Consider the following 24381-nt stretch of genomic DNA (forward strand, 5'->3'; position numbering starts at 1 on the left):
TGTCACATAGGACAGTAGAAAATATCATAACAGAAACTGAAAACATCATAAAGCAACAAGGAAAACTAAACACACCTGAATTTAATGCAAACCTAACAAGAGAACTAGTTGCCGAGGAAATAAGAAATATAATCAAAGAGAACAAAACCACCGTAAAAGAAAACACTAGGACTCCTGAAGAAAAAACCTACAGAATAAATTAACACAAGAAAATGCCATCATCACAAAATCTGACAAAGGTAATTCAATAGTAGTCATAAACAAACAGGAATACATTCACAAAACATTGGAATTCATCCAAAGCAACAACATCACAGAATTAACAAGTGACCCAACAAACCGATACCAAAGTAAGTTACAGAAAACCCTGAGAAACATGGAAACAATTTTCACAGAAACACAGATTAAAAAATGATACAGAAAAATCCCAAGGCCCCCACCCTAAAATCATTGCCTAAAGTTCACAAACCCGGAATACCCATACGTCCATTAATTAACTTCACGAAAGCACAAACATACCACTTAGCCAAACACACACACACTCTGCTACAGACAATATACAAATACACTGACAACAGAAGTCTAAAGAACTCGAGTGACTTAATAGAAAAAATAAAAAATGAAAACATACCAAACACAGCAACATTAGTTTCATTTGATATAATTTCAATGTACACACACATCCCAACAGAAGAAACCATCAACATAATAGAAAGAAACCTCCAACTGCAAGGAAACATACCCACAACAAACATACGAGAAATATTAGCCATACTCAGGCTCATCACGGAACAGAACTACTTCACATTCAACAACAGATTTTACTCTCAACAAGATGGACTACCCATGGGATCCCCAATCAGTGGCCTCCTAGCTGACATTTTCCTCAACCAGATAGAAAAACAAATCTTTGACAAAATAGTAATAATATATTGGTACAGATACGTAGATGACATAATTTGCCTAATAGATGAACCACTGTCCCACATAAAAGAACTTCATGATAAGATAAACTCCATCCACCCACAAATACAATTCATCATAGAAACACAAACAGATGAAAAACTTAATTTCTTGGATCTCACTATACACAAGAGAAACAACAAACATGAATTCACAATCTACAGAAAACCCACACTCATCAGCACCATTATTCATAACCAATCCAATCACCCCATAACCCACAAAGAAGCCAGCTTCACATATTTACTTCACAGGCTGAACAAAATACCCATGAATAAGCATGACTACACACAAGAACTGAACACAATAAAACAAATTGCACAGGAGAATGGATATGACACAATGAGAGTAGACAAAATAAACCACAAAATACAAAAACAAACAGCACATAACCATGAAACACACACACATACAAACACAACTCATCACACAACAAATCAGCAGACAGTAAGCAACAAATGGCACATAATGACTTACAACAACAAAGTCACACACACAGTGGGCAATATACTAAAGAAACAAGGACTCAACATAGCATACAGAACCAACAACACAATACAGAGCAGACTCGGAAGAATTACCACCAACACTGACAAATACAGCCAGTCTGGCATCTACCAACTTACTTGCAACTGCTGTCAATCTGTATACGTGGGCCAAACATGCAGGACCTTCAGAACCAGATATAATGAACACACTCAACATTTGCAGACCACCTGGTAGCACACAACCACCACCCAACAAACATTGAAACTGACCTTCACATCCTAAAAACTAGCAGCAGCCTATACCAAAAATTAACTATAGAAGAAAACTACCACATCCAAGGAAAGAAAGTACTCAATGAATACACATTACTGTGCAACAAAACTCTCTTCGCCACAATAGAAGAACTATACAAGTAAAACACACACACACACACACACACACACACACACACAAACAACCAAATCCTCTCTCTCTCTCTCTCTCTCTCTCTCTCTCTCTCTCTCTCTTTCTTTCTCTCTTTCTTTCTCTCTCTCTCTGCCCCAGTACTCATCACACACCCGCAAACCCACATCTCTGCCCCAGTACTCATCACACACACGCAAACCCACATAAACCACACACCACTGACACCAAATACAATTCAAATTCGCGCGCCTCACCCAGCAGAACACGCTACGAAACAAATGAACGCCACACAGCCACAACAACACGTAATGGCAGCGAAAACTCTGCCTATGTTATGAGTAATCGAAAAACTGCATTGCCACGCGAACACAGGCAAAGAAGTAAGCCTATTTATTTCGGCAACAACACAGGAAAATGTACCACAACTTCAAAACTGTAAGTTACAGAAAGAAAACGTGATACAGTCTTATTTCCGTTCGTAAATGCATAACAAACAAAAAATAAATTACGTTTTGCTGTTTGCAGATGACAAGTTGTATATTGTGTAGCATAACAGCTACCAAAACAAGAGGACAATAACATAATGTAAGGTATGTTACTTTTCGCCAATTAAGTTTTAAATGCAACTTTTACATAATGTTGTAAACGACGCAAATGTTAATATGTTAACAACAAATTTACAGTTAAAAATAAAAATAGAACCCACTGACGATAGCACAAAAGTGCTGAAACATGTATGGGTGAAACAAAAGAAAAAAGGTGTCTTGCATAAGGCGGAACTTCTCATCCCATTTTCTTAGCAAGCACGGAGACAAGAAGAAGAACTGCACCACAAGATGATTAGAACCACTTCTTCTGACACAAACATAAAATATACTAATTGATGGACTGTGCACGATTGACTTGATTATTACCACAATGCATTATGTTTCTGATCATCAAACCTCATATCAGTTTGATCTTGCACAACAAAGAAAATCTTCAATTAAGCTAGACATCATATTACTTCGTCACCGAATTTGACTCTTTGTATGATCAGAAAAGAAGTACGGTTGTTTAATGACATGTATAATGGGTACAAATGTGTTAGTAGTTTAACTTTAAACTACACTGCCTGACAAAAAACTTAAACACCCAGGAGATGAATCAGATGTTGATGTACCTTTGTATTATTATACACCATTGGCAGGTATATAAATGATTTAGAATTGCAATTCTCTGAACAGCCAAAAAAAAAAAAAAATGAATTAGTATTTTTCATATTTAATGTTCTTATCATGACGTTGTTGTTGCTGTTGTTGTGGTCTTCAGTCCTGAGACTGGTTTGATGCAGCTCTCCATGCTACCCTACCCAGTGCAAGCTTCTTCATCTCCCAGTACTTACTGCAACCTACATTCTTCTGAATCTGCTTAGTGTATTCATCTCTTGGTCTCCCTCTACGATTTTTACCCTTTGCACTGCCCTCCAATGCTAAATCTGTGATCCATTGATGCCTCAAACATGTCCTACTAACCGGTCCCTTCTTTTTGTCAAGTTGTGCCACAAACTCCTCTTCTCCCCAATTCTATTCAATACTTCATTATTAGTTATGTGATCTACCCATCTAATCTTCAGCATTCTTCTGTAGCACCACATTTCGAAAGCTTCTATTCTCTTCTTGTCCAAACTATGTATCGTCCATGTTTCACTTCCATACATGGCTACACTCCATACAAATACTTTCAGAAAAGACTTCCTGACACTTAAAATCTATACTCGATGTTAACAAATTTCTCTTCTTCAGAAACGCTTTCCTTGACATTGCCAGTCTACATTTTATATCTTCTCTACTTCGACCATCATCAGTTATTTTGCTCCCCAAATAGCAAAACTCCTTTACTACTTTAAGTGTCTCATTTCCTAATCTAATTCCCTCAGCATCACCCGACTTAATTTGACTACATTCCATGATCCTGGTTTTGCTTTTGTTGATGTTCATCTTATATCCTCCTTTCAAGACACTGTCCATTCCGTTCAACTGCACTTCTAAGTCCTTTACTGTCTGTGGTAGAATTACAATGTTATCGACGAACCTCAAAGTTTTTGTTTCTTCTCCATGGATTTTAATACCTACTGCGAATTTTTCTTTTGTTTCCTTTACTGCTTGCTCAATATACAGATTGAATAATGTCAGGGAGAGGCTACAACCCTCGCTCACTCCCTTCCCAACCACTGCTTCCCTTTCATGTCCCTCTACTCTTATAACTGCCATCTGGTTTCTCTACAAATTGTAAATAGCCTTTCGCTCCCTGTATTTTACCCCTGCCACCTTCAGAATTTGAAAGAGAGTGTCCCAGTCAACATTGTCAAAAGCTTTCTCTAAGTCTACAAATGCTAGGAACTTAGGTTTGCCTTTCCTTAATCTTTCTTCTAACATAAGTCGTAAGGTCAGTGTTGCCTCATGATTGATAGGGCAAATAAGTAGTGTGTAAAAGTCAGAGGTTGAGGGATCACTGTGAGGAACATGGAGATGCTAAGTACTCGTATGAGACAGCATGATTAACACAAAACAGAATTTGAAAGGAGCCTCATTATGGGTCTCCATTTGGCCAGGTAGCCGAATTGCGCAACATCCAGATTTGTGGGGCATTTGGATTTGACAGTGGCCCAATTTTGGACTGCATGGGAATCTGAGGGCTGGCATACTTATCAAGGATAGGCCAACTACAGCTAACCACCACGTCAGAGGATCACCTTATTGTGCACCATGGACATAAGACATTGACCCCCTCAGATCTGTGCCTGTCATCTGTGAACAAGTTAAGGCCTCACTGCAATGTTCTTTGTCATCCTCCACTATTGATCGGAAGCCAGCAGCAGCCAACTATGCTATTACCTTCCTGTCGTTGGCTGCCATTAATACTGCTATACAAGTGGCTGCATTTGAAATGGTGCTGTGACTGGGAAGTTTGGACTGTTGATGAATGGCTTTGCATTATGTGCTGTGATGAATAGCGGTTCTGCATTATTCCAGATGACCATAGTCAGTGAGTCTGATGGTGAGGTGGGAGAGGAACCAGTCTTTCAATGTTTTGGAGAAGCACAGTGATGTTACTCCTGGAGTACTGTGTGGGTAGCCATTGGATATGACTTCAGGTCATGGCCAGTAGGGGTTGAAGGAATTCTGATGGCACAACAGTACACCACAGAGATCCTGCATTCTCTTGTGTTACCGCTCTTGTGACAGAATTGTGGTGCCATTTTTCAATTGGGCAATGCTTGTCCACCCATGGCATTTATCTCTATGAACTGTATGTGTGATGTTGAGGTACTCTTGTGGCCAACACAATCCACTGATCTGGTCCCAATAGAATATGTGTGGGACCAGTTTGGACATAGACTCCATCCCAGTGCCAGCATCCAGACAGCTGTGGACCACTTTTTTTCAGGTGAGACTTTATGACACCCTTCCCAACTGAATTAGTGCATGCATTCAGCTCATAGGGGGTTCAATGTCATACTAATAAGTGGGCTCATATTGCAAAGTTCTCCGTAAATTTGGCTCTATCTGTAATGACTGAAATAACGTCATGTACCTTGCCAACTCATGAAGCTTACCGTATTTACTCGAATCTAAGCCGCACTTTTTTTCCGGTTTTTGTAAGCCAAAAAACCGCCTGCGGCTTAGAATCGAGTACAAAGTAAGTGGAAGTTCTGAAAAATGTTGGTAGGTGCTGCCACAACTAACTTCTGCCATCAAATATATGTAGCGCTACACAGGCGTGCTTTGCAGGCACAAAGATAAATAGGCCTACTGGCGCCAAACCCTCTGCGTCAGTAAATAAATTAAAAAAAAAAAAAAAAGGTGGAAGATGAGCCTTTTTCTCCACCTCAAGTTTCGACCACTGCATTTTCATACATTATCCCTCCAGTTTCGACCACTGCCTTTTCATACATTATCCAACGAAGTAAATAAGAATTCTGTATTGTCCATCTTCGAATGTAGCAGCATTCCAATATACTACGAAAATCCGACTGGCAAGACTGTTTGGGATGTTTGTCAATATGGCCAACTCTACATTCTGAATTTTTTCCTACCTGTGAGAAGAGAGAGTTCCTTATAGGAACTTCTATGAATTGTGATTCACATGCAGTATTCTCTTCACCATAAGAATAATACGAATATAAACATTTTGCCATGTATTCTTTTGTGTTTGCTGCTATCTCATTTAAATCCTGTGTGCCTAATAAACAACGAAATTAGAGTGAGACAACAGTAAACGCGGAAGAATATACATGTCATGTCATGTTTATATTCGTATTATTCTTATGCCTAATAGTGATACACGTCTTCGGATCGGGCACTGTCCTCTGGCGCATAGCTATTTATTACGGCGGGAGGATCCTCCGTTTTGTGATGCTTGTGGTGTGCACATCTCTGTCCGGCACATTTTAACAGACTGCATTTTATACCGTGATGCAATGGCAGAAGCACAAGTTGATGGGGATCTGCCTTGTGTTTTAGCTAACGATGAGACGTGTGTGTCTAGGGTTTTTAAGTTTTGTGATGTGTCTGGACTCTGGCCTAAACTTTTAGGCTGGAGGTTTTAGTGTATTGCAGAGTGGCTGACTCCTCCCTTTTTTCCTTGCGGTCAGCCAGCCACTTCCACCTGCTACGTTGTATTAGCTCCCTCTACCACTTTCTTCCTGTGTTGTCCATGTTTTACTGCTGACGCCCTGCTTCATCCCACGCTTCGGTGTGGGTGAGCACACATTTTTCAATGATTGTTCCCCGTGTTTTATGTTCCGTTTTATGTAAATGTTTTTTCTTGACACCCGTCTCAATATGATACTGAACGGGCGCTGAAGACCTTGCTGTCGTGCGCCCACAAAACCCCTCTACTACTACTACTACTACTAATAGTGATACAGTCAGAAATGAAGCACGGCAATTGACTAGATTTTTAAATCAAAGATGTCTCTAATTTTAGTGCAGAATTTAATGTACTAAATAGGCGTCTGCAAAGATTTTCAAACGGAGAAAAATTTTCGCTAAACTCTCGTTCAGAACATCTTCTATCGTACGCTGTTTATTATTTGGTTCTTGTTGATCATTATCAAAGAAAGCAGCAATGTAAGTGACAACAAATAGCAGTCTCTTGCCATTGTTTCGCTAATGAGACGATTCCTCTCTCTTTTTTTTTAAACTGTAAGTGGCGGTAGTGTGCACAAAAGCAAGCCATGCCGCGAGCGGCGACAGGTCGTAAACACTCATTATCAGAATGCGACAAACAATGCATGACACAGTACAGTAATGCATTTTCAGCTTAGAGTGACGTAAACACCTATAACAAAGAGAATGGCACTTATCAGATCAAAGAAAAATAAGCAATCAATTCAAACCAGACAAAGTACGCGAAACAGGAAGAGTACCCGTTTAAATACGGACGGAGCATCTGATGCATAGCAATGGCTACCTGGTAAAGCTTAACTGCTAAGCTTACGACTCGAACCAAACTACTGTAGCTGTATCGTCATTCATTCGACCTAAATTGTGTCTCATATTACAATGGGCCAACATTGTTTCGATTTGGAGGTGCGGCCTAAAACTTTTCTCTCCCCTTGAATTTCGAGTCTCAGATTTCAGGGTATGGCTTGGATTCGGGAAAATTTTTTTTCCTTCATTTCGAGTCTCATTTTTCAGGTGCGGCTTAGATTTGAGTGCAGCTTAGATTCGAGTAAATACGGTAATTTCCTCCTCCCCTTCTGGGGGTTTTCCACGCATATTTGAGTCCTTCTGTCAGCCACCAGATTCTCACCTTCATGTAACTGAAAACTTTAGATAGATATGTATCTTGTAGAACTGGTCACAATGAGAGGGCCTGTCCACCCATGGTATACAGTCACTATAAAGAAACTTCTAAAGAAACAGCAACTTCTGGATTACAGATGTAAAACAAAGCATAAAGCTCTAGTTTGGAGGGTTGTAGTATAAAACGCATTCATCTGGCAATAGGTCACTACATTAGGACTTCAACTGCTGTAGCATAATCCTATCTAAAGATCTCTCATAAAACATAAGGACTATCTGGTCTCATGTAATGTCTGTCAGTGGTACCAAAGTTTGATGTGTAGACATTCAAGCATGACAGATGAACCAAAATTAAGAATAGCAATGCAAAAGCAGAAATACTGAACTCTGGTTTGTTGCTTTACAAAGAAAGATACAGAAATATTAAAATTTCTAAAATTGACCCTTCAAGTACCAGTGGTTTCTGCCTGAAACCACCATCTCTTTTTTAGAAGTACCAGTGCCTTTAGGATGAAACCACCAATGCTGTTGCAAGACAGAGGCATCTAGTGGTACACTGCGGGTCTTCTACGAAACTAGTGCATTGTAGCAATCATTTATAGTGTTCAAAGTAACAGTCAGTGTGAAGGTTGTGCTGCTTGTTTGTAGGAGATGGTGACGTGCTGTTTTTTATAGTGGCCATATTGAGAAGGTCATTGACAGTGAAAGTAAGGATAACATGAATTTGAGTTTGTACTACAGCTTTTATGAGTGGTTTCGGAATGAAACAAAATTAATGAAATTGTAGGCCCAGTTTTGCTTCTTATTTAGAACCATAAGCATTATGGGTTCATGAGATTTTTGAAATGTGAGATTGTGTGTAGGAAAAAAGTGAGTTTGCTTTCAGACGTAACACATGAAATGACCGATTGAGAGTTTTATGTTCTAGTGGTTCCTTAAAACAATTGAGTGTTTACTTTTTGTCAATTCCTTCCAGTATTCATTGCTTACTATGATAATAAAAGTTAATTTGTGAAAAATTTTAAAATAATATATTTCCTCATAGTGTTGGTACTGAAAGTGTTAAACAGGTACAGGTCCTGATGAGACCGCTGTCAGAATCTATGCAGAAATTGCAACTGAGTTTGTTCTATAATGTATTGTAAACCCCCCACATAAAAAAACTGCCTTAATGGTTTCAAGAATGCACAAGTCATGACTGTCTACAAGAATAATAGCAGAAGTGATCCAAAAAACTATTGTCAAGTCTTATTGCATTTCATCAAATGTAGAATCTTAGAACTTCTGAACTCAAATATAATGAGGTGTTTTGAGTAGAATGACCTCCACTATGCTATCCAGCATGTATTTACACGGATTTACCAATTTGTATGAGTATGAAGTAAAATTATGACACAGGCTCAGTCATAGGTAATGTAAATGGCAGACTTTGGTCTATTGGAAAGATACTGAGAAAATGCAGTCTACAAAACAAAGTGTATCATCTTTGAATATTTATGAAGTGTGCAGAACCCATATCAAACTGAACTAACAGGAGATGTTAAATGTATACAAAGAAGGGCAGTAAGAGTGGTCACAGGTTTGTGTGGCTCTCAGAAGAGGGTCATGAAAGTACTGAGAAACATGAATTGGTATACTCTCAAAGATAGACACCAAGTATCCTGTGAAAGCCTACTTGCAAAGTTTCAAGAGACAATATTATACGAAGAATCTAGATATATACTTCAGGCCTTGTGTCATTCCAGTAAGAACTGTGAAACACTGGACTCGCATTCGGGAGGACGACGGTTCAATCCCGCGTCCGGCCATTCTGATTTAGGTTTTCCGTGATTTCCCTAAATCGCTCCAGGCAAATGTCGGGATGGTTCCTTTCAAAGGGCACGGCCGACTTCCTTCCCCATCCGTCCCTAATCCGATGAGACCGATGACCTCGCAGTCTGGTCTCCTCCCCCAAAACCAACCAACCAACCAACTGTGAAGACAAGATTAAACTAATTACAGCATTCACAGAGGTATTCAAGCAGTCATTCTTCCTGTCAGAATGGAACAGAATCGCTTCACATTATTAAATGTTACATATTTACAAGCTTACTTTGGCATTACTGGTGACTGGAATTTTTTTTGCCAGTTCTAATGGTAAAGGTGCAGTTGATGGCATTGGTGGTACCGTGAAAAGAACAGTGTGGAGAACTGTAAATTCACGGAGGGTTACTTATTAACACTCGTTATGATTTTTACAAGTGCGTCAAGGAGAAACTGAAAGGGATTACAACCCTCTACTTATCATCTGAAGAAATTAATTTAACAATGGCTATGTTGGATAATCGTTGGAAAGGCGTACAGCCTATTCCAGGATTGCACAAACTCCATTGCATTATAGCAGTTAAAGAGGAAGTTATAAGGTTTTTTATTACATCTGCCCAAGAGATTACAACAGTGATATCACTTCATAACCATGAAAATGCACACAATTTGATGTGTAGTGTTGATAGTGAAGAATCCTTGAAACTTACTGTAGGAGATTTTGTATTATCAGAGTTGACTGTCACTGGAAACTCCTGTTTGAAGAAGAAATACTCTACAGAAGTTCTTCAAGTTGATGAACAAGCTGAGCAGGTGTTGCTGAAGTATGTGCAACCCAGTGGGAAATGCTGGATTTGGCGCACAGAAGAAGACGTATCTTGGAAAAATATTTCAATAATCTCCCAGAAAGTAAATCCACCCAAGCTGTTGAATAACAGGGGACTATTTGTTTTTCAGTAGTATTGAAATAGGCCTAGTTCTCTCTTGTTTAAGTTTTTATCATTTTAACATAATAATTAAAGTATTTTCTTGCTGTTTTGCTTTAAATTTCACTCAATAATATTGATGTATCTATGTGTCACACCCGCAACGTCACACTCGCAACATGAAGGAAAAAAGTATGTTGTCTTTTGGAAGTGTCTGTGAATAAAAGTTAACATATCTTGTATTTTATTACTCCTTTTTTCACTGTGTAAAAAATTATCAACCATCCTGATTCAGAAGTAGAAGACGAAATAACTAAAGAACACGGCTATGTGCAAATGAAGGGTAAAGTTTTGTGACATCCGCAACACTTCTTCAAGATTTTTTTAGCAGGTAGAGTGTAAAATTAAGAGCTAAAATTTTTACAGGGACTTAATAACATGCTATTCTATTCACTAAATTAAAGTTAGCCTTACTCTGACGCCTGAAATACAAATAAATATAACTTTATGCGTGAAAAATGTGACAAAATGTCACACCCGCAACAGTGGAATGACCCAGCCAGTCTTACAATCTCATAACACAAATATTTTAATTCCGAATCTACCCAGTTTTTATGGAATCAATTGTTACAAGATAATCGCCTTTGAATAATAACAAACTTTGATCAATGCAGATTTTCTGTGTGGATTAAATGCACAATGGAAAGCTGTATGAACTTTATTGACAATGTTACTAATTTTGAATAATCCGTCTCTTCCAGTGTCGGCAGATTTGTCACTAAAATGTAACGTTCTCTTAAGTAACAAGAAGTGGTCTCTTGACATCAGTTCACTAAAAATAGAGTATTTAGAAAAACACCTCTGGTCCAGTATTCGCTAATTTTCAGTTTTTTAACGCGAGGTATCACAAATCAAACAGCTATAATCAATACATTTCTTTGTATCCAGTATCTTTCCTCTTTGAAATTCGAGAATGTACTGATTCTGGAGTATTCTCCTTGGTGAATAAACAAAACTGATTTGTTTTGTCAGCTATATATTCCATCAGTTCTTACGTAAAGAATAACATGAAAACTGACAGAATACTTAGCTCATTCTGTATGTGACACACGTGTTGTGATAGTATATCATCAAATGCGTGATTAACTAGCCGAAAATCATTTTCTTTTCACTCAAATTTATCACTAAGACTTGATTTCTTCATACCCATTTCACTATCACTTTTTGTGTCTTCAGATTCAGACCAACTAACATCTCTTGTTGAAATACAAGACTGCAGTGACACCCCTGCTGATATGGACGATTTATGGCTAGAGCTTTTTGATTCTGTGAAATCACTTTCATCAAAATCAAGCAGCTCATCCTCAGTGTCGCTCCTCGTATGAATCTCCATGATTTCTTCCTCAGTGCACCCATGACGTCTTGCCATTTTCTTTGTAAAATACGGGAAATGAAGAACACTGAAGTAAATTTCAATGAACAGTGAACTGCAGTGCGAAGTCTAGGATCACAACAGACAGAGAATCAGACGACAAGCTAGTGGCCAGAACTGTGAAAGGCTACTGAGGCATGGGGCGGGAAGTCCACTATGCAGGTTATCTCGTCATCAGCACTCAGGTAGCGGTGCATCTATACTCATCTTCAGCACTAAGGGGCCGGAAAATGGGTGTGACTTAACTCGTCAACAACATTCAGGGGAAAACTGGCGGTGTGACTAAACTCATCATTAGCTCCCAAGGAGTGGCACGCAGCATGACGAGTAAACTCAACAGTCATAGGGTTAAACAGAGAACTTCCATGAAAGTCATTCCAAAACTGCCAACTGCGGTGCAGAGGGAACACTATCTGGAAACTACACAGGACATGCTGGACAGTGCAAACAGTAACCCCAGATTTTTGAACACTGCAATCACATGTAATGAGATGTGGAGTTATGGCTATGACCCAGAACCAAATTGCAGAAACAAAGATGCACTTGTAACAGTGGAAACATCTGACATCCCCGAACCGAAGAAAAGCACGGCATTTCCATAGCAGTGTCGAGGTCATTCGACCATTTTTCTCAGCTCTCGTGGGGTGATGCCTGAGTACACTTCACAAAGCCAAATTTTTATAAATAGCACTTCAGTGCTTTCTTGATGCTGTGTGTTGCAAACAACTAGATCTGTGGGCAGCAAAATTTGGCAGCTCAAAACTTGGCAGCTCCAACATGATAATGCACCACCCCATTCTGTACATCTGGTTCAGATTTTCCTCACCAGACACAACATTCCTGGGTTAGTCAAGCTGTCTTTTCCCCTGACATGGCATCATGTGACTTGGGTTATTTCTCAAGCTTCAAATGCCCCTGAAAGGAACATGTTTGAATCAAGAGAACACATCGCACAGAATTCGACAGTGTGGCCCATTCCAGAAGACCTGTTCCCTAAATGTTTTCAGCAACAGCATGAATTCTGGGAGACTACATTCAAGGGGATTAGAGTTCTATACCACCAAATCTATAAATGTATTTCTGCCAACCAAAGGTTTGATACTTTTTTAACACACCTCAGACATTGAACCAGTTGTAAACCATGTAACTTCTCAGAACCAGGGTATCCAGTGAACCTTGAAATCTTGAAAACCTGGAAAAATCCAGGAATTTTCAGAATTGGGAACAAAGTGAAAAAAACCTTAAATTTCTTTTTAAAACCTTTTTTCAGTACTATTCCCACATTGAACTAAATTATCAGTTTAAACCATCTGTGATATTTCAAATATCACTGAAATATTCAAAGGGGAATCTACATGTTATGCACATAATATCCATTGGTCCAATGTTTAGACAACAATTTGTAACCGTTTTATACTCATCAATCTGTTGCATGAGGCGGGAATCCGAGGAAGCTGATTGGTGCTACTGTGTGAGAGGTGGGAAGAGACAGGGTAATTCATTGCTTCGAAGGCTGCCATAAGGTATAGATCAGCTACTGTGGTAGAAATACATGTAAGTAATAAGTTTTGTAAAAGCATTTTAGAGAGACATTCATATTCAGTTTAGTGCATGTCTAAAATTACGTTAAGCCTGTTGTAACACCTACTGTATCAACTGTTGGATCATTATGGTTGGCAGCAGTTGAAAACACAATGTCATAGTCAAGAAGAGTAATGACTCGCACCAATATGCATCGGAACAGATCCGTGGGACTGAATAATCGCTCGACAGGACAGAATGACATAATATTATGAATGAAGAAGTTAAAGCTAGCTGTTGGTTTTACCACGGGGTAATCCGCAATCTTATATCAATAAATCTGTAGCTTGTGAATGCCTGCTTGGCCATTTTGTTGAGTGGAATGGCAGTAACCTTGAATAGCAATGAAATTAAATCAAGGCTGTTGTAACACAATTATTCAAACAGGAGGAGACGAATGACATTTTAGATGCTTGTAATTGTGTCTCATTTTGCTGCATTTACAAAAAGTTATCACTATCAAGTAATTGTTCACCCTTGTTTAAAAATGTACTTTCCTGTTTGCATTTTCTTCCATTCACAACACTGTGTGACATTTATAATAGTTTTTCTCACTTCACCATGTGTCGATGGCATTATAGAAATGAACAGGCCAGAAATGACTTCTTCATTCATCATTTTTCCGCTCATGCACCTGCACAGGTCAAGTTAAAACAAGTGACTATTCACTGCATAATGGCTACTTGCCATCATGATACGCACTGTTGGATCCCGTTTCTGGGCACTAGTTTCAACTGGCATGAAGTTCAGGGGCTACAAAATAAAATAAATAATTTCCTTCAAATGCGGTCATGTATTTGGTAGTACTTTCACAGGGTGCCTGCAGGTCATGAAGTTGTGAAAAAGTCATGAAATTTAGCAGGTGATCATGAAAGTAATGAAAATAATTAAGTGGGTAGTCATGAATTGTGTCTTGTGTGCCAGTCAGGTGTGCTTCTAGTAGGGAGTATCAAGTTAGTGCTACCCCCAAAAATGTTGTATCCAGCAGTCCATTTAATACATTCACCAGAACTCTTAAAAGGCATTTTTATTTGTAGGGGACTTGTGTGTCCTTCTGTGCAAGCCATGTTAGCAAAGCCTCTGCTACTGCCGTTTGCAACCTTGAGGGGCAGATGTGGATGGAGAAGTTTGGAGGTGTGGCTTCGTTGAGCTGTATGTGGTTATTTTCAGAAATCAGGGCACAGGTATTTCGCAAAGGCTGTGTCTAAAATTTGCAGATTTGCAGAGAAGAGTCCTTTGCAATTAAAGCTAGTCGAAATTGGCTTGTATATAAACCTGAAGTTATACAGAGCTCCATTCTGAGAAACTCTTGAGTGACAATTGCATTGGAAGAATTTGTGTCAAAAAACATATGACTCCATCAACAGTTGACACAGTGAAGAGAGGACACTTAAAATATTGTGAATATTCTGAGAAACAACTGAAACAATTCAATCCTTAGGTCGAACTTGATCAGTTTTTAATGAATTTACTGCAAGGTGCAAACCATGACCTCATCAAATTCATGCAGAAGCTGTTATGCATGTTTCATGGAAATGCTGCCATTGAAAGAGGCTTTCAACAAAGAAGTTTTAGTTGAAAACTGAGAAGAAGATAAAATCGTTGAAATTGTTGCAGAAATAATTGTTTGTAATGGAGTACAATTGTTAGATGGTTTACTTAATAGTGAGAAACAACTGAATGTGGACATTACAAAATCAATGATACTAGCTGTGAAGAATTCTTCATCAAAAAGAGTAGAAGCCTTAAAAACTGATTAAAATGAAGTGGCCAATCTTTAAAGGCCAGTTCAAGAAATAAAAGAGCTGAAAAATAAAAAGAACGATTATAGAAAAGGCAAAAGAAGAAGCTGTAGCTTTAGATTTTGAAGTTTCAATTTTAGCTAAGAAACTTTAACATTGTAACAATACGAGAGAAGGAAAGTTGCCACTCACCATATAGCGGAGATGCTGAGTTGCGATAGGCACAATAAAAAAATCACAAAAATATAGCTTTCGGCCATTAAGGCCTTTGTCAGCAGTAGACACACATATACACATACACACTCACGCAAGCACAACTTGCACACACTCTGCAGTCTCAAAGAGCTGAAACAACACTGCAGTGTAAGCTATGTTTGTGTGAATCTTTTTATTGTGCCTATCGCGGCTCAGCATCTCCGCTATATGGTGAGTGGCAACTTTCCTTCTCTTGTATTGTTACATTCCATCCTGGATTTTCCGTTGTTTGATTAAACTTTAACATTGAATCTTTTACTGTGAAGTTTAAATTTTACAAATTTTGTACCTTAAAAATTATTTATTGTCTTCAGGCAAGTTGTAAGTTTTCACTAAATTTCTATGTTAAAACAATTTGTATTTTAATTGATGTGATGATAAATATATCTGAAAATAGTCATACCCCATTCCGTGTGGGAGTTATGATGTTTTCATAGCATTTGATGAATGATATCGTGCAAGTTATACGTAGTTACATTATTCACGCTGACATACAGTATAAGTGATACAAAAATTATTACATTCAGTTTCATTTCAGACAGCTTCCAGTTTCATAAAAAAATGTTTTTGTCCTTGTACTACAAACACTTTCAAGAGGTCACAAATATAACTAAAGACGTAATGAAAAAGTCATGAATTTTATACCCTGAAAATCTATAGACACCCTGTGTCATTTTTAAGCAGTTGAATGAAGGTAGAAAACCCCGTAACAACATAAATAAAGAAAATTTGTAAACTGCACAGACTATCAAATAAAAGAATGTGTGCTTGGTAATCACAGTTGGAAATGTAGTATAAACAATAATAATTCGAAAGAGAACAAACTATGCGAAATTGTAGTATGGCTTCGAACAAGGTCGTGCCAGCAGTTTATTCAAAATAGTGTTTTTGCCTTGGGGTTGCTGGAATCCCAAAAATGTTGCAGTCGCATACAAGCACAACATAATATCGGAAAAGACTTATGTACGGTTGTATGTGAAATAAAGAGAATGGCAGCTGAACACATCATGAAAGCGTTCAAAAGTCTTATGAGCTTCTGTTACAAAAGTAGCTGCCACTAGATGCATTCATGCAACATTCCAGATATTCAACAACAAATTTTGTCAGAGTCATCCATACATCACTCCAAGGTAATTTTACAAATAACTTTTATATAACATATAATACTTTTAATTATCTATTTTTAGTGCTGGTATGTCTTAAATTTGTGTGAAGTATCACAAATTAATTAGTTATAAAATATAAAACCTGCAAAAATTAATTTTTTGTAAATAAATGTTTTATTGAAACACATAAGCAACTGATCTTTATTATTTAGTCATTCTTCTGGAAATGGACAATAGACTTCAGTGGTTTAGTTCAGGGATGAACCAGGAACATCCCCACCCCACATCCCCAATTCCTTAAAGAATTGAACTCCCATGTATAAAACAGCTTCAAACATCTGAAAGAAATGTACCGGTAGTAAAAGGGTACCAAATTAAAACATCATGCATGAAGCTAGGACAGCGAACAGTTACTAAGTGATAAACTTTTCTCTTTCGTCATTTTATGGGGCTATAAGTCACAAAAAGTTTAGAAAAGGCTTTAAATAAGGTGTAAAGTTCATTGGAAGTCGCTAAGTGCTCTCATTCTCAAATACTGGATGAATATGGTCCGGGTAATTTGTGCACCGTGAATTATGCTGTGTGTTTCCAACTATAATACTTGACTTACTGTAAGATTATATCTCTTAATAAGTAGATTACAACAGCATTTTAAATTTCTAAATTCAGTCAATAATTATATGAAATACAGAAAATAAAATTATTGTTGCCCCTGGAAGCTGTTACTCAACTTGTAATGGGAACCGGTTTGACTGTTGACTGTTTACAAAGTGTGAGGTTAGCTGTACGAGCCGAAAGCGAGTTCGAATATCGTATGGGTTGCCCACTATGCACACAATATTCTTCTCAGTAGTAGATATGAGAAACCTCAATTGCGTTCTTAAAATATGTGATGAAAAAGTTAGACCCAGGCTAGGGAAGAAAGAGGGGAGGAGAAGAAACTATCTGGTTGCACAGCGTTTTTTGAGGGAGGTGTAGATTTCATCAAAATTTTGAGAAGTATTATAAACTATTTTTAGTCTGAAGTAAAATTTGTTAATTTATAAATAGGAGAGCCAGCATCAAACAAATCAATATATTCAAAGGCACAGAATGATCCAGGGAATCAGTCTACAGCACAGTCAGATTTACTATCAGATGGCATTATATGACCTGATATTTTGTGGTTTATGCACGCCACCAGGAGTCATTTATCAGTTTGGAGCTCGGCGGACTGTGTAGCATTATTCCCTTCATTATTTCTGTGCAGTCAAATTACAAAGAAAATGCAATTACAAAAATCGAAACTTGGTTACAGCATTGCATACAGATTGGCACCATACACGAGACGTAAACATGTTGATCTCATTGACAATTGTTAAATGATTATACTCACATTTGATGAAAGTATGAATACTATTTTTCGAAAAATCCAGGTGGATTTATATGTACAATTTTGAGACCATGATAAGTAATTAATAACAGTATGTTACTTTGATTCTGTTGTTCTGAAACGTACAAAGGCAAATGATTTGCTTGAAGGTGTAAAAAGATCATAAGTTGCAGTTATCAATGGATGGACCAAATGTGAATTTAAAATTTTTGAATGACTTTAACACAGAACTGGAAGTATCCTTCGATTGTCTGCAACTGCTACAGATCGGTATGTGCAGTTTGATTTTATTACATGGTGCTGAACAAAACAAGCAAATCCAAAACTAAATGGGAAATTGTGTAATTTTTAAGCGCACGTTATTATTTATTTCATGATTCACCTGCATGAGGTATTACATAACCTTATGAACATTTTGATGCAGTGAGTTGTGAAACTCTTAATAAGAAAAATTTCTTAATAAAAATCTACTTAAAGGATGTAAGGAATCTTATTGCAGCAAGACAGTTCAACCTGAATTTTTCTACAAGAAGTGCTCTGAAAGAAATTAAGAATGTATCTGAGATAACTGGATTTTCAACTTTTCCTAAGTCACTTTGTGGAACAAGATGGGTCGCAAATGCCACTGCATCTGAAAAAGTTGTAGAAAGTCTCGAACATATTTGAACTTATGTAACTGAGATAAATAAATCGAAAACTGTTCCTCAGTCATCAAGTTTCGCAGTTGTTTGTGAAGTTGTCAATGACAAACTGCAGGCTCCGAAACTGACAGTCTTCATTTCAACAGCATGCTTGTTAGAACCATTTTTACTCAGTTTTGAGAGTGATATCCCAATGGATCCATTTCTGTATGAAGTATTACATAACCTTATGAACGTTTTGATGCAGTGAGTTGTGAAACTGGGAATCTTAAAAAGCAAAGCTTCTTAATGAAAATCAATTTAAAGGATGTAAAGAATCTTATTACAGCAAAATGGTTCAATCTGGATTTTGCTACAAGAAGTGTGCTGAAAAAAAAAAAAAAAAAAAAAAAATTAAGAATGTATTTGAAGAGGAAATATTGTTGCTAAAGCAAAACGTGCAAACATGCATTATTGGCATAGTAGAGAAGTTGCGGGAAAGATCACTGCTTAAATACAACATAATGTGTGTGATTTTCTGTTTGAATCCACAAATCGCATTAAACCAGGAAGTAGCTCAAAGAAGATTGGTAGTATGTCCTTAAATTTTGGTATCAAATGCAAGAATATTGGTTTCAAAGGCAGGCTGCGTCAAACTTGAATTTGTGAAGATCTGCAGAGAAAATAGAATTGAAGACAAAATGAAGTGTTTTTTGAGAAGTGAAAATCATCTTGATAAATTCTGAATTAATGTAATCAAATTCTCTTCAAAGCCGTGCCCAAATTTCTGAGATTTTGTGCAAATTATTTTAATAATCTCATGTGGAAATGCTTCCGGCGAGTGAGGCTTCTGTGTAAACTCTGAAATTATAGATGAAAATCTAACGGAAAAAAAGGTGCACATACGACGCAAATGGAGTTGACAGTTTCAGCATTGATAAAAGTCTTATACTCTGTGAGTCTTCAGTTTCTCCTGGTATATTTGTTGATTGAACGGTCCACGGGTGTACTGCCGGTTTATAGTGTCCAACTGGCACTATGAACTGGCAGTACACCAGTGGACTGCTCGGTCTTACGCACTGTTTTCGCAATGTACATTCTTTGTACAAAGAAGATATGAAACATAAAGCAAGGGAAAGTGAAAGAAGAAAAGGGGGAACGATTATTGAACTAATTAACTCAAGCTGAAATTGAAGAATTAGAAACAAAAAGAGCATATATGTTGAGTGAAGCTTCAAAGGTTTTGGCAAAATTAGAAAATTCAAAGATATTATTTATTCATTTTTGTCATGACAAATCTATACAGTTTGTTCCCTTTAATCAGATAGTTACAATGTATACATATTTGTAAAAAAAATAATTTGTAATTTTTAATGTTATATTTTTTTATTGCCTATGTATCGAGCGGATGGACGTGTATGGGTATGGAGACAAGCTAATGAATCTATGGACCCTGCATGTCAACAGGGGACTGTTCAAGCTGGTGGGTGCTCTGTAATGGTGTGGGCGTGTGCAGTTGGAGTGACATGTGACCCCTGATATGTCTACATACGACTCTGACAGATGACATGTACATAAGCATCGTGTCTAATCACCTGCATCCATTTATGTCCATTGTTCATTCTGACGGACTTGGTCATTTCCAGCAGGACAGTGTGACACCCCACACATCCAGAATTGCTACAGATTGGCTCCAGGAACACTCTTCTGATTTTAAACCCTTACGCTGGCTACCGAACTCCCAAGACATGAACATTATTTAGCATATCTGGGATGCCTTGTAACATGCTGTTCACAGGAGATCTCCACCCCCTTGTACTCTTACAGATTTATAGATAGCCCTGCAGGATCTATGGTGTCAGTTCCTTCCAGCACTACTCCAGACATTAGTTGCGTCCATGCCACGTCGTGTTACGGCACTTATGTGTGCTTGCGGAGCCCTACACAATGTTTGGAAGGTGTGCCAGTTTCTTTGGCTATTCAGTGTATTACATTTTTATCCCCATGTGTGGCAAGTATGTGGAAACAACGTACAGCGGACCATTCTGTCACCAAATGTGAATATATGTACCACAACCTTTACCTGTGTAACTCTTCGAGCCGTAGCCTAATTAAAATTATCTGTTTCAGATAGAAGACAGGGAGATGACATGGTTGCAGAAGTTGACTGTGGCATCAGTAAGATGGAGGCTTACATACATGCCCTTGAAGTAGAAATGAAGGAGCGTGCAGTCCTCATTGATCTTCTTGAACAGGGAGAGAATTTTTATAACACACAGAAGGGGGAAGCAAGAGTTGTTGCAAATGTAAGATATTTTTATATGTATGATATGAATAATCACACAGCTGAATAACTTTATGGAAGTTACATGAAATTGGGGAATAGATACATGTTTTTATTCCTTGAACGTTGTTATTATCAGTAACTTGAGTAATAAATAAAATATTAGTTTCTTAAAATTTTTCAGAAAGATTTTGAATATAAAAAATTTTTCTATAAATAAATACAGCTTCCAGAATGAGATTTTCACTCTGCAGCGGAGTGTGCGCTGATATGAAACTTCCTGGCAGATTAAAATTGTGTGCCCGACCGAGACTCGAACTCGGGACCTTTGCCTTTCGCGGGCAAGTGCTCACAGTTTTAATCTGCCAAGAAGTTTCAAATATAGCTTATTTCTTCATTGTAAATGGTATTCGTTATTTGCAGGCTTACAGGAACTTTGGCAGTCGTGTGAAAAATTTGAAACGTCGTTTGGATGAAATGATACCAACATTGAAAGAAGCTAGCCCTATCCCATCTCCTGACGTAAATGCTCCTTCTCCATCACCTGATTCCGATATAGAATTACCAGGTGAAGCTAATACTACAGGTAAGTTGCTTATTTCTGTTTAGTACTTTGCTATTCATTTCAACATTTTCATGAAGGCCTCTCTTTTATTTTTGAGTTTGGTATGCTGTATTTCCTCCCCTTTATTAATAACTTTCTGTTTTTCAAACCTGATACACTGTGTGATCAGAATTAGGTAATGAGTTTAATGTGACATTTTAAGGAAATGAATGCCAATAACTGCCTCCATTATTTCACCGTGATGTATCTCCTCCTTAGTCGCGATGCAATACACCACCAACTACGTGCTCTCTCAGTTAATATAATATGAATAACTGAATGCATTTAAAGATGCCTGAAAACACACACAACACTGTTGTAATATTCTACAGTATTTATTATTTATTTCACAAATAGATTTTCAGCAGTTACATCATCATCAGGTACGATGGCATAACAGCCGAAAACTAGTTTGTGAAATAAATAATAAATATTGTAGAATATTACAACAATGTTGTGTTTGTTTTAATTTATAATGTATAAAATATTCTTCCGAGAACCGACGAAACAGTCAGTCAGTGCAATTAATGAATGCCTTTCTGTCTTTAATAACCAGCTGAGTCAGGCGAGTATATTCTGAGACATGATAAGACATTATATTCATTCTTCAGGTGTATTATAAATTAATTAATGTTCTACAAATGCATTCTTTTGTTGGTGTATATACTGCATTAATTGGTGCAACCATATCTTCTATGAAATTATTTCATAATTAGTTTCTATCTTTCTTAATGGAAAATGAATTTCAATTTCTGCTTTTTTTTTTTCATTTCACTAAAACAATGACACATCACATTGTTAAATTCTATCACCCACAGATAACAACTGACAGTACTGTTGCACAATATTGAAGCATATATCACTTTAAATTGATTTCCTCTTAAAATATCAGTTAATATCTGTGATGTGAATGTAATACTGTTTACTCTTTAAAACTACTATGTCCACTTTGCTTTCAATCACACCAATAATCTGAAACTATTAATTCTGTCACAGGAAGCAAAGCTTGTGTAACCGTATTGTTCTGAGAATACTCTGGAATTGCCACCAAGAACAAATGTAGGCTCAAGCAATAAAATGAAACTATTTTGCTGTATTGTTCAAAGTTAGTCATTTTAGAGTAGTTATGTTTCTCCTTAATCTAACTTTCAAAAACTGTTAATTCAGACACTTATTCACAAACCGGTAAAACGTTCAATATATGTTCTGATGTACAACATAATTCCAACATAAACTTACTCCCTAATAACTTCAGAGTTGTGTGCAGTGATCAGCAGAAGTTAAAATCAAAGTCATGTCCTTCAGTTATATACAGCAATCAAAGGCTATTTAAAATTATTCCTTAGTAAGTAAAACTGAAATAATTTCTGTTTTGCTTGTTGGTACAAACACTACGCTAGTCAATAGACATTATTATCACCATTTAAAATAACACTCATTTTATTCACAAGGTATTGGAATAACATGCAGTGGTCTCTACATGTTCAAGACTTTTTTTGAACTGATATTTTTACATAAATTATTTTAAAAATCAATTTTATAATTGTGCACAGAGAAGATGCTGATGGTGATGACACAGTGTTCTAGCTATCGCGGATCGTCAGCGCTCTTGCGATTAGTGATCTGCACTGTTCGTCAGTGTAACACCACTGGATCACTTGCCAGGATCTTCCCCTTGCAACATGAAACAAACTGAAAAAACACCACCATTTTATTACCTACATCATACGTAAAAGTACCTAGTTAAATCACCGAGCGAGGTGGCGCAGTGGTTAGCACACTGGACTCGCATTCGGGAGGACGACGGTTCAATCCCGTCTCCAGCCATCCTGATTTAGGTTTTCCGTGATTTCCCTAAATCGTTTCAGGCAAATGCCGGGATGGTTCCTTTGAAAGGGCACGGCCGATTTCCTTCCCAATCCTTCCCTAACCCGAGCTTGCGCTCCGTCTCTAATGACCTCGTTGTCGACGGGACGTTAAACACTAACCACCACCACCACCACCACTAGTTAAATCGTATACCTTTCTTGCCTACCCGATGCTGCCCAAGTGTAAAATAAAGATGGTGTTGCTTGCTGGAATATGGAGCATCACAGTCTCTGCAACTTTCTTTAAATTTTTGTAGATGTTCATCACCATTTTACGGGGATAATACTCATGCCAGGCAGAAAGAATGTGAGCCAATTTTCATTGAGTGGTAATACTCACCAAGTAGCAGAGACCTGATGAATTAAATTTACATGATTTCTGATTAAAAGAGAAATTGCCTCACTTTTGGAGTAATTAAAATAATATTGTGAAAAGAAGAAATGTGTCATTTGCCTTTTAACAGATTAAATGTTTCTCTGTCCTATATTAAGTGTCTAAAACACTTTTGGATGTTAGCTTGAATAAAATTGTTCATTTGTTTAAAAAAAAAAAAAACAGATATTGGGGAACACTAATAAGAATAGACCCCTTCATAAAGAAGCAAGTTTTAATAAAACTACAATGAAACCCCGCTTTTACTCTTTTCAAGGGAATGTGGGAAAATGTAAAATGAGGGAAATAGTATTTTAAACTGTAAAAGTTTTGTATAGGATACCCCCCTGGCACTTTTTGTATGATACATGTACATAACAGCCATCAAAAGACTTGTCAGGACTTGTTTATTATCTAATGATGGTTTATTCGTCGTCGTCATCTTGGACAGTTTCCAGCCACTGGCTGGGTCTGTCGGGAACACAAGCCTCTCCATCGTGTTCTGTCTTTCCACCATTCCCCCTCTTCCACCTTTGTCCAGTTCTCTCCTCTTCTCGTCACACATTCCTTCACTCCCTTCACCCATCTATCTCTTGGTCTTCCTCTGGGCCTCTTCCCCTCCAGTTGCAGATCAAACATCCTCTTTGGAATTCTTCCCTCATCCATTCTCTTCATGTGTCCATACCATTGCAGTCTTGATTTTTCTATCCTGTCCTGTACTGGTTCCTCCTTTAGTCTTTCCCTCACATACACATTTCGCAATCTG

At 37.6% G+C, this 24381-nt stretch overlaps 1 protein-coding gene across 3 annotated transcripts in view; it reads left to right on the top strand.

Moving 5' to 3' along the window:
* The window catches only part of LOC126262770 (uncharacterized), a 152980-nt gene that overhangs the window by 80857 nt on the left and 47742 nt on the right, over positions 1 to 24381 (top strand). For all 3 annotated transcript variants that reach the window (XM_049959583.1, XM_049959584.1, XM_049959585.1), the window contains exons 5-6: positions 20617 to 20792; positions 21194 to 21356. In XM_049959583.1, coding sequence (XP_049815540.1) covers positions 20617 to 20792; positions 21194 to 21356 — 339 coding nt within the window. The remainder of the gene's footprint in view (positions 1 to 20616; positions 20793 to 21193; positions 21357 to 24381) is intronic.

Source organism: Schistocerca nitens, chromosome 6 (assembly GCF_023898315.1).
Source record: "Schistocerca nitens isolate TAMUIC-IGC-003100 chromosome 6, iqSchNite1.1, whole genome shotgun sequence".
Taxonomy (NCBI): Eukaryota; Metazoa; Arthropoda; class Insecta; order Orthoptera; family Acrididae; genus Schistocerca; species Schistocerca nitens.